The 12,260-nt window shown below is 43.1% G+C and overlaps 1 protein-coding gene across 2 annotated transcripts in view; it reads left to right on the forward strand.

Annotated features, from left to right (window-relative positions):
- The first annotated feature begins 3,179 nt into the window (after positions 1-3,179).
- APPBP2 (amyloid beta precursor protein binding protein 2) overlaps positions 3,180-12,260 on the forward strand; it is a 43,328-nt gene continuing 34,247 nt past the window's right edge. For both annotated transcript variants that reach the window (XM_030537080.1, XM_030537081.1), the window contains exon 1: positions 3,180-3,358. In XM_030537080.1, coding sequence (XP_030392940.1) covers positions 3,218-3,358 — 141 coding nt within the window. In that variant the 5' untranslated portion in view covers positions 3,180-3,217. The remainder of the gene's footprint in view (positions 3,359-12,260) is intronic.

Here is a 12,260-nt window from a genome sequence, read left to right on the forward strand (position 1 = left end):
GGCTGCCCCCCACTCCAGCGCTGGGCTCCTCCCGGCACTCCCCTACTTCCCCAGCCCTGGGTTCTCCCCCCCCCAACACATACATCCTAATGCCCCAGCACTGGGCTCTCCCCCCAACCTGCACTCTCCTGCTGTCCCAGCCCTGGGTCACTGGTAACTCGCTCCAAGGGCAGGTCATTCAGAAGGAATTTTGGATGTGCACAGAACACAGACAGGATTGGTTCCCATATGGTTACAGACTGCAGTAAAGTGGAACAATTTTCAGCTTGTGTGATTGGAGGATATCTGGATGCATATTATAAGACTGTCCTCCATAAATGAGGAAAAGTTGAGGTGCCTTTATTATTCTTTTGTTCCACTCTTTCTTTCTATGGGGAATTTGCCAATGCAATATCACTGTCTTCCTTTTAAACAAATAAAACTAAAAGGCAATGGCTGTTGGAAATAGCAATTCCAGTCCTAAAAACCTCTGGGAAACATTTCTTGCTCAATTTCATCCAATTTTGGGGGGGAGGGACAGCTCAGTGGTTTGAGCATTGGCCTGCTAAACCCAGGATTGTGAGCTCAATCCATGAGGGGGCCATTTGGAGAACTGGGGTAAAAATCTGGGGACTGGTCCTCCTTTGAGCTGGGGGTTGGACTAGATGACCTCCTGAGGTCCCTCCCAACCCTGATCTTCTATGATTCTATCCTACTTTTTCTACAGCAAGTTACAGTGGATCAGTATATTTGATTTGGGAGAAATGAAGTAACAGCTGCCCAAATTGAGCTTGAGCACTCCTGAATTTTGAGGGTGTTCAAATCTGGAAGGCAGGTGCTAGATTCCCTTTCTGAACATTAGCTATATCTGGAAAGGAAAAGTCAATTTCTGCTTCCATGGCTCAGAAGCGGAAATCCTTCTAAGTGCCTGGTACTGTATCTAAAGCTGCCCAGGTCCAGAGCTTCCCCTCCCTTACTTTTCATTTTAAATTCTAATGGGATCCACGTACCTCCCTTGCTAGGGTTCAGATAAAGAGGGGCACTGTCCATTTACTAAACCCAATTTGGGGGCTGTAAGGTGAGGTCAAACCAATATCCTTAATCCAGTCTGGGGAAGTCTTCTGAAGTGGATACCTTGGGCAAAGCCTTCTACTCCTTAAGCATACTTGTTCCCCATTCACAGTGCCACCCCTTTCAACTCACAGCAAGCTGCAGCATGGCTCAGCTACCTCGCTCCCTACCTCTCCCTTTCCTGTTGATAGCTGCCAAGGGATTGCTGGGAAATGTAGTTCTTTCCCTTCTCCAGGGCTGGCTCTATAGGCAGGGAGCTAGGCAAGGAACTACAGCTCCCAAGCTGGATCCCCAGCCAGGGCTTTTTGCCGCCCCAAGCAGTGGAGGAAAAAAAATAAAAGCCACTTTCTTCTTCAGCAGCATTCAGCAGCAGGTCCTTCCCTCCGAGAGGGACCGAGGGACCCACCGCTGAATTGCCGCCAAAGAGCCCGATGTGTTACCCCTTCCCCTTGCCCACCCCATGCACCTGCTAGCTGAGCTGGTGCCTGGAGCCAGCCCTGTATAGATCTGTGATTTTATCTATCCATGTTTGCAATAAAAACATTTACAATATAGAAGTCCCTAACTCAAAGTCATGGTTCCTAACTCATGGCATTTAATTGCAGCCATCAATCCTGAGCCATAGTAATCCACTGTAAGACCTACATTCTGCAGATTTCTGAGAATGTCTGCTGTGCGTATTCTTACTTTCTGCCTGCATTCTCCTTGGGTAGGTGGCTGCAAATAGGCTTCTTTTTCAGACTAGATGGTCCTAATATTCCCTGTGTTCCTACAGTCTATAAGTCTATGAACTGTGGCAGAGAACTAACTATCACAATCCTTAATGGGATGGGTAGGCCCTATAAGGATGGCAAGTTAGAGAAAATAACTCTGAAACAACACAGTAAGGAGAAAAATTAGACAGTGGCTAATGACAGTAGAGAGACAAGGTGGGTGAGGTAACATCTTTTACTGGACCAACTTCTGTCGGTGAGAGAGACAAGATCATACAGAGCTCTTCTTCAGGATAGCATCATTTCCACAATCAGTCAAAGTTTGCATCTACAGTAGGGGGGGAAAAAGCTATATTTTACCCTGTTTTAGCTAACACATGGTAATTTATGCACAGTTATATTCCAGTAAGGACAAGGCAGTTGCTGTTTTACATGTTTAGCAAGTTGAGGTAAAACTAAGCTCCTGCGCCTCCCTAGTGTTTAGAACCTCAACCTGCTAAAACTACAAATAATCTTGTCCACACTATGTATTAATTAATTCATGGTGAAAACATAAACCAAAAAAAACCACCCTTTCTCTTAGTGAAGACAAGGCTGAAGGGTACTGGGGATCCACATTTTAGCTTATAACTGAAAAAAAGAAAAGAAAATTACATTCCCAGGTTAGGAAGTTATTGAATATTTAGAGCCAGGACCAGTCTTTTTGCTTGTACTGCATGTTCTCTCTCTCCCCCCCACACCCCTTGTTTTATTAGACCGTACCGCCTTCATAGCAGGGACAGCCCCCAGGGTTTTTTGGATATGAATACGACATGAATAAGGAAAATGATGTAGAAGTCAATTTGGTGGGGCCAGAGCACAGGGCACCGGTGACTAAAATTCACAGCTGCTTCTCTCCACAACCAGAGCCGGGTTCTCCTCTCCCTGACACCAGTTTTAGGCCCGCCAGGAGTTAAGTGGCCTCGCATCTCCCCAGTCTTTCTTCCCGACCAGCTCCCTCTTCCTCCCCACCCGAATGCACCTCCTTCCCCCTCTCTGCCCGAAATGCATCCCCCCTGCTCCCCACTTTCTACTCCCCCCCGTGCCCCCTCACCCCGTCTCCTCACTCCCCCACCTGGCGTCACCACCTCGCTCTCTGCCCCTTCACCTCCCCCGGGCGCCCCTCTGCACTTCCCCTCGTTCTCTCCCGTCCCTCCCCGGGCCTTCTCCCTGACGCCTCCCCCCGGCTCCGGCCCAGCGGGAGCAAATCACCCCCCTGCCTCATCTCTCCACCCCCTGGCGGTGCGCGCTCTCCGGCGCCGCGGCCGCTGGATCCTCCTGGGCCTCCCCGGGCGGAGCGCGTCCGGGTGCTGCTGGGCGGTGGGAGCCCCCCGGGTGCGCGACGTGGGGGGAGGTGGAGCGGGGCGGGCAGGCAGGCGGGGGGCAGGCGGCGGCGGCGGCTCCGCACACCCAAGATGGCGGCGGTGGAGCTGGAGTGGGTGCCCGAGACGCTCTATAACACGGCGATCTCGGCCGTGGTGGATAGTTACGGGCGGGCCCGGCGCCGCGACATCCGCTCTCTGCCCGAGAACATCCAGTTCGACGTGTACTACAAGGTGAGGGGGGCCGGGCTGGGGCAGATCCGCTCCCCGACAGCCCGCTGGAGGAGCCCCTCCAAGGGGAGGGCCTCAGGCCCTGCCTGTCCCCGGGGCTCGGCGCAGGTCGGGGGCAGAGTGCGGGGCGGTCGCAGCTAGAGCCCTGGGTGGGAGCTCCTGGGTCCGAGACTCAGTCAGGGCCCCGGGCTGCTGCTTCTCCTTCCCCGGCAGGCGCAGGACAGGGAGGGGGATAGCGAGGGGCTGGCTGGCGGGGGGCTGAACCCAAATGTTTTTGGCGGGAGGATACTGGATTGTGGGGGAAGAGTGAGCCCTATGTCGGGGGTAGGAGGGGGAGAAGGGAGGCCTTGCCTCATTTTTAGAGAGGGAAACTTGGGAGGGTGAGCTTAGTTTTATTAGAGGGGGGAGAGTCTTTCCTTTTGTGTGCTGGGATTCGGGGTAGATGAGTGGGGGGAGAAGAGTAAAATGATGCTCAGGATAGAGGGACCACAGTCACCTCCACCTTATACTTTCTCCACTAACCTACTGGGGAAATAGCAACCAGGTGAAAAGGTTGGGACCTTGCTTTAAACCACTTAATTCATTGACCGTAGTCTTGTCATTTGGGGGGAGTGGGGAGATTTCTTCTTCTTCCCCTAAATCTAGAGTCAGTATAAAAGGTGTATTCACTTCACCCATGACATCCACTAGATTGGCATTTCAAATCAAAGAAGTGTTCAAAATGAGCATCCTAGGAAGCAGGAGGTTCTAGAGCCCTCTCCTAGGGCCTGCAGTGGGGCATTGCCTTTTCACTCTCAGGTGAGAAAGCTTTTAAAGAAATGTAGTCTGTTTTAAAGAGAAAATAAACATTTTTTTCAGAAATATATTTGAGACAGGTAATGGCCCTCTTATCAGAATAGAGTAGCAATATTCAGAGCTAAGGATGATCACTTGAGACAGGAAAATCTTTCCTACCAGAGGGTAACAGGCAAGAACATTTACATATGCTAGATATTATTCATCTGCATTGTGTGTTAGGCTAAGTGATATGGAAAAATCTCTCTCACGCATACACTCATAGATAGTATGGCTGTAAAGAGTGATTTATGGATTATTTAATTAATTTAACATGGTTTTCTGACTAACCTGAAGGAGTGCTTTGATTTTTTTGTTTTTGAAACTGCCAATAGCTGTAACCACTGATAATCAGAATGGAGCTCACTCTCTTGGTATTTTTTCACAGGCAGTGGTTATATTTCAATAATCACTAAAGATATATGAAGAACAGAGGCTTTTAGGGGTAGTATTACTTGAAATTCTTTTATTATATTCACTGCCTTTATTCCTGAATCCTTGAAACCTGATCTGTAAGGGAGGTTAATAGGTAACTGACTTTTACTGTGTGTTCAGGTTGAATCTGATTCATGTTGATTGTTATTTTTCCATTATGGAACAATTCAATCCATCTGATTGATAAAGAGACTTCTCTCTAGTCTCCCCTTTATGCTCACTTAAAGGAGTATGTTGCCCTGCTTGGGAGTGGCGAAGAAGTGAACATGCAAACCTCGTTCCTGTGTTACCTGTTGTCAAGAATAATTTTTCTGCCACACTAATCAGGGACCTTTGGTACTAAAACACCAACTTGCATCCAATTAAAAAAATATATTTTTGCTAAAGAATATACCAAAAATCAAAATTCAGAATCTTAGGAATCTGCAAAATGTATATAACTTGAATTCCCACTAAATGAAATGTTGATTTATGTCATTTCCACGTGTAGAGTAAATAAAACTACATGACAGTGTTTGTTGAATGTCTTGCATAATAGTTTGTATTGTCATCTGTGTTTTTCACTTTGTGTAAGTCCTTAAGTATGATTTAACCATGAATGTAACCTAATTTAGACTCCGATGCTAGAAGAAGCTCTGCACTCAGGCAGAGCCCCATTCATTTCTGTGGTGATGGGGGGCGGGTGGTTTGCATGAAGCTCCTTGTAAAATCAGGCCCTAGACTGTAAACAATTTAGAGCAATGACTGTCTTTTTACTGCATGTCTCTAGAGCACCCAGTAAAATGGGTCCTTGATTGGTGCGCCTAGGTACTATTGTGGCTGAATCAGATTATGATAGAGTTGGCCAGAAGTATGGCTGAAGTCAAACCGTATTATAGCCATTTTGGTTTTTTGGGGAAGGGGGTGATTTCGGTTTGTTTTAAATTGCCAAGAGTTTCAAAATGCTAGTGATTTTCAGTCCCCAAGTTGAGATTGTTTAAGGAGGCCTGATTTTCAGAGGGCAGATGGTCATGTGCTTTTAGTGTTAAGCAGGAAAACCAAAATTCACTAGTACTCTAAGGGCTTGTCCACACTGTGCGTTATTCCTCACCACTTGCCAGTAAATTCTAATGCACACAAGCGTCTCGTACGCTAACTGCCCTATGTGGACCCTGCTGATGCATGCTAGAGTTCCCTAGTGTGTGTTAATAAAGTGCTTTTTGAAACAAGACTACATTAAAGCACACAAAATAACTTCTAATGCCTCTGCCATCATGTAGGCAAGCCCTTAGAAAACCTTGGCTAGGTGTTCACTGTATTTACATAATTGTTGGTGCCATGGAGATAGGGCCTCAGTGAACTGCTAACACTTTTTACTCCTTAGTATCTATTCTCTGGAAATAATTGAGGAAAAGTAATTGTCTGACTAATGAGCATTAGCAATATTGAATATCAGCTAGTATGTAATGGAAAATAAATGCATAAATGGTATATATGTGCTTTCAGGTTTTGGAGAGAGAACCTCTTTCCGATTGCAGATGTTTAAAGGGATGAAAACATTTTATATCTCACATTTGTGATTGCAAATAAGAGTTAGATTAATATGCAGGGGTTCCCCAAAATCCCACTAAGTTTGTAACCATTTGTGTTTATGAAAAACTTCACTGCACATTCTGCAAAAATAAGTGTGGTAACTAACTGTGGTCACATTCCACCTTCATCAAGATTATTAATACACCTCTACCCTGATATAATGCAACCCGATATAACATGAATTCGGATATAATGCAGTAAAGCAGTGCTCCAGGGGGCGGGGCTGCACACTCTGGCAGATCAAAGCAAGTTCGATATAACGTGGTTTCACCTATAACGCGATAAGATTTTTTTTGGCTCCCAAGGACAGCGTTATATTGGGGTAGAGGTGTATTAACTAACTGTGACCCTTCAAAGCTGTAAATGTATTTTATATATAATGGCTAGTATAAACACTTGCAAAACCGTCACTAACTACACCCTTTATAGCCTCAAAACTTCAAAATAGTTCTGCTGTTCCTTAAAGCTCCAGGTCTCCCAGCCGGTTCACTTGAAATAAGAAATCGTAGGTAGGAATAATGGTCAAAATAGGGAAGTTATTTAAATTCTTTCATGGGGCATTGAGAAGTATAACATTTAATGGTTTGAGGCCTAGGACCCAAAAGACTGTCTCTTTTCCTGTGTAGTATAGCAACACTAGAAATTAACAGAGACACTCAAACTGACAGCCCTCGTATTTTAAAATGGAGGGAGGGAATTGCTGGCAGAACTTGTATATTCTCTTAGGCTTTTCAGGGAGTTGAATCTAATTGTGGTGGACTTAAGCGTTTAGTGAGCAACTTGTAATAAGAAGTGGACTATCCTGGAAAATTACCTGGACAGCACAGTCCTTTATATGAAGAATGTTTATCCTCCTACAGCACTATTAACTATCTCAACAGTTTATTAAAAGCATGGCAATGCCTTCTTATTAAATGTAAGTGAATCAGCAGTGCCATATCAGCATGACTTTAAGGGAAATAGCACTTGTCTAACTGGTTAAAGGCAATTTTGTGGATCCATTATTTGGATTTTCAAGAAGTTTTTGAAAGTGTTCTTCATAAGTGACAATCAGGGCCAGCCTTATGGGTCAGTGGGCGATGTAGGCAACTGCCTAGGGGTTAGGGGTGTGCCATCTAAGTACTTCAAGCTGCCAGGTCTGGGCTGCCGGAACAGGGGTGAGTGCAGACGAGCCCAGGGCTGGAGGCTTTGGCCAGGCAGGGCCAGCTGGGGAGGGTGCAGGCAATGCCACTTAGAGTTGCCAGCTGTCAGAGCAGGTGAGCCAGCCCCTAGGTCTGCCTTTCCCACGGACGTGAGTGGTGGCTGAACACCTGGTCTCCTCCTGCTAGATCAGGGGTAGGCAACCTATGGCACGGGTGCTGAAGGCGGCACACGAGATGATTTTCAGTGGCACTCATACTGCCTGGGTCCTGGCCACTGGTCAGGGGGCTCTGCATTTTAATTTAATTTTAAATGAAGCTTCTTAAACATTTTAAAAACCTTATATACAACAATAGTTTAGTTATATATTATAGACTTAGAGAAAGAGACCTTCTAAAAATATTAAAATGTATTACTGGCACTCGAAACCTTAAATCAGAGTGAATAAATGAAGACTCGGCACACCGCTTCTGAAAGGTTGCCGACCCCTGTGCTAGATGATCAGGGAGTATATGGCCATGGGAGCCCCTGGGCTCAGAACCTTCTCCCTGTGCAGCCCACCTGGGCTCTGCAGCCCGGAACTGATCCTCATACCCTGCGCCCCATGCTGCTGGTCTCAGACTCAAAGAAATGGAGCCAAAATACAAGTTCACCCAGGACATCTGGGTCTGGTGACTATTAAGGAAAATTATGGTGGAGTTAGGTGCAGTGTTCTAATGTAGGTTAAAAACTAATTAAAGGAACACTAGCTATCAGTATTTTTTTAAAAAAATTACATTTCTGTTAGAAAAGCTTTAAAACTATTTTATTACAAGAAGTAACTGAGATTACTTAAAGGGAAAATAGTTTTCTACTTCTTTCAGTTTCCTTTGTGCACTTGCCAGCACTTTGCATATCCTAGTTTCATTGTTTCGCTTATATAATTATTTATGTCTATTTCCCGTTTGTGGGGTCTTGCATGGGGCAACACAGGAGAGAAAAACATTGATTAAAATATAGTTGTGAAACAAAAATCATTGACAGAGATACACAGCAGCAAGTGAAGTATTTGGAACAACTTTCAACTATTTTTTTTAAGTTGTCTGTATTTCAACTGACCATGTTAATTTTGAGCAATAGGCATTGTAGTTGTAGTAAGTAATGATAAATGGAGCTGATATTGGTTTGTTCCAGAGCAGTATTGGGACCAGTGTTTGATATCAGTGACGTGGAGGAAGAAGTAGACAGCAAGCCAATGAAGTTTGCCAGTGATACAATTCTTCAAATTAATGAAACTTTGGAAGACTGTAAGGAGCACTGATTCTTCACAAATCAATAACATAATGGGACTCAACAAAAGGAAATATGTATGGCGAGGGGTTTGGTCAGAAGAATCTAGTATTCGCTCTGACAGATACAAGATACTGCACAAGCTGGACCAATGGTCTGATTCAGTCAGGCATTTTCTGTGTAAGCAATGACATATATGATTTTTCTGGCCAGGTATGCTTTTTTTCTGGACTTCCTTGCTCCTTTGGTGCATTTGAAGATTTGAAAACTGTTAATTGTAGTGTTTTGTTTTTTACACTCTTGGACTGCCAATATAGACTAATGAGGCTGACCTGTGTGGTTTGTGTTAGTTAACGTGGAATGTTCTCAAATGCTTAGGCCTAGTCTGCACCTCAAACTTAGGTTAACCTTGCTATGACGCTCAGGTGTGTGAAAAATTCACACGCCTGAGCTATGTAGTTAAGCCAACCTAGATCCTGTTACAGACACCTCCAGGTCAATGAAAGAATTCTTCCATAGGCCTCGCATGGGGGTGGGTTTACTGCAGCAACGGAAAACCCCCTTCTATCCCCTGTAGCAGGTGTTCATATTGGCGTAGTTGCAGCTGTGCGCTGCTGTAGTACTTGTAGTGTAGACATAGCCTTGGGTTCGCCTTTCAAAATTCCTTTTTAAAAATGTTTAAGTTGGGCTAAATTGACTTGTTGATATCATTTTTCTGGGGACTTCTGATGAGATCCTTAATCACAGGAACAACGGGGGAATGGCATTAATTTTCTTCAACACATTGGTACTTAAAACTATAACATTCAGTAATTGCACTACAATAAAATTAATTTGTACTATGAGAATAGCTATTTAGGGAAAAGCAATGTCACTGTAATCACTTTGTCTAATGAGGTAAAACTTCCAGAGTGATTTTAAAAACGAATGGTAGGTTCTGAGTTAGCTTAATCTAGAATTGCCATGATCCATGTTTTGACTGTAGCTGAAGTACCATGTTTTCTTACTGTGTGTTCTGCTCGTCTAGAAGAGGAACACGCACAGCTAATAAAAGCTGTTGTATTATGTCTGTCTAATCAGTTCTCACTTAGAGCAAAACAACATGAATAAATAGAAATTTGCTGAAACAGCACATGGTTTGCGATAGAATGTCAACTGTGCTTTGTGACAGTATTTAACGATTCTTAGCAGTGGTGATATTATCCTGTGGTTGAGTTTGCTTGAATTGTGTCTCTCTCTGAGATGACTTTTTCCTTGTTGATGAATTACAAACATTTTCTACAAGACTGTAACAAAAAAATCTTGTTTTGTTCCAGGGCTCATGACACCTGGGCAGTTAACTTAGTGAGAGAGGAAAGGGTAGATAAACTGTGAAAGCAAAAGCAGCTGTTCTTTCAGATTGAGGGTTTCTGACCAGAGTAGTATAAACAAGGCCGTAAATAAGCACTGTCTTAAGTGAAGGGAAAAAGCCTTCAGTTGATGGGTTACTTTTGTAGGATTTTTGCTGTGAATATTGTGTGTGATTTCATAAAGATTTTATCAAACCTTAGTTGTGCAGTTTTAGCATGCTGTACTTTTGGGGCATAAATCAAGTGTGGAATGGAAAAGACTTTTTTCTCCCCACTCCTTTCTCCTCCCCACTTATTCAAGAAAAGCACCTTTCAGGAGAGCAACCAATGCTAGCTAGCATGGAAGGATTCATAGATGATCGTAAGCCCAGAAGGGACTATTGTGATCATCTAGGAAGACCTCCTGCATGATAGATAGGCCATGGGAATGCCCTGAATTCCTGTTTGATTTAGGACACTTCTTTTAGAAAAACATCCAGTTCTTGATTTTAAAATGTCCAGTGATGGAGTGTTTAATCTAAATTTGGCTAGCTTATACGTCTAGCTGATGGATCTTGTTATGCCTTTTGTCTGCTAGACTGAAGAACCTTTTTTTATAAGATATCTCTTGCCCCAAATTTTCTTTGATAAACTAAATAAATTGAGTTCCTTGAATCTCTTGCTATAAGGCATGTTTTCCAATCCTTTAGTCATTCTTATGGCTCTTCTTTGAACCCCATCCAATTTTTCAACATCCTTCTTGAACTATGGTAATCAGAACAGGGTGGAGTATTTCAGTAACAATCATACCTGAGCCAAATACAGAAGCAATATAACTTTTCTCCTCCTGAAGTAAAAATGTATCTGTTTGTTGCTATTCTTGTCTCCAGATTACATTGACTTTATACTTCTCAATTTTGTCCTGTTTATAAACAATATTTTAATAGTGTTGGAAACGAGTATAGGAAAATTCTTTCGAAGGGGCACACTAAACTGGAAATCTAGCCTTTAAGGGGAGAAAATAAAATTTTAAGTAGTACACCTGTTCCAAATGTCACTACCAGTTTTTTAAAAACACATTTTCCTATCCTTGTGAAAATGTTTCTCTCCCTTTCTTTAACAGTTGCACAAATAGAGGAAACTGACTATTCATGGGAAAGAGTGAAACTGACTGCATACGAAGTGCTATGAAATGTACACAGTAGATAAACTAGAATAAAAAAGTCTAATCTCTGTAATAATCCTAGCTGTTGCCTATAATAGGTTTAAAAATCATTTAATAGTGTGGGTTTTTTTTATCATGACATGATAAAAAGTAAAGTACACAAAGCAGTTTCTTTAGGAAGGTGTTTTATATGTCAGATCTTCAAACATCCACCTTGGTGGTCACATTGTTACAACTTCTGTAGAAGAATATAATTTTATAATGTATATCCTTTCATCATGAATGGTCTCAAAGCACTCTGCAGTCCTTTTATGAGAATCATCTAATCTTGCCAATTGTAAGGTAGAATTCAGCACATATTTAACAGCATACAACACCATGTTAACACCAGTGGGAGGAGGGAGGGCTGGAAGAGGGATAGAAAGTACAAGATCCAACTCAAAGGTTAGGGGCGTGTTGAGTTTAAAAAAAAAAAGTGTGTTGCTTTAGACTAGTAGCTAGTACACTTGGGCTAACAAGAAGCACCACAGAATAATAAGAACTAGAACTAATTTATTATTTTTTTTATTTGGGGTGAGGTGCGGGGGAGAAACTCATCCAGTTTTTTTACCTTAGTTTTTTTTGTTTGTGTCTCACTGAACGGCTGCAACATCATGAGCAAATGCACAATAGTACTGTACCTTGGAATTTGTTCAGTACTGACTTGGGCTCTGATCCTGCAAAAACGTATGCATGTGAGTAGACCCATTGATGTGAATGAAACTTTTAAAGTGCTTAAAATTGAGTGTGTGAGTTTGCAAGATCATTGCCTTTAAGTGCCAACTGCATTGCCAACATCACGTTGTCTGTACAGAGAGTTGCCCTGATTTAACCCCAGGTGTGAATTTAAACCAGTTTAGTTAAGTAGTGCAACCCCCTGAATGTCTTCAGCTAAACCAATAAAAGCCACTGTTAAACTAAGAAAAGTGCCTGATTTATTAAACCAGTGCAAGTTTATTTGTAGAGAAGACCTTAGTTTAGCCTCCTGAGGTTTCCTATCCAAATACTCATGGTCTGTTTAACTTGAATTTTGGCAAGATCCTTCCTAGCCTACGTTGTTAGTGCCAAGAAATGTTTTTAAGTGTGATTAGCTAGAAAAGTGCCAAGTTGGGCCTGGTATACT

The sequence above is a fragment of the Gopherus evgoodei genome, chromosome 17, assembly GCF_007399415.2.
Source record: "Gopherus evgoodei ecotype Sinaloan lineage chromosome 17, rGopEvg1_v1.p, whole genome shotgun sequence".
Taxonomy (NCBI): Eukaryota; Metazoa; Chordata; order Testudines; family Testudinidae; genus Gopherus; species Gopherus evgoodei.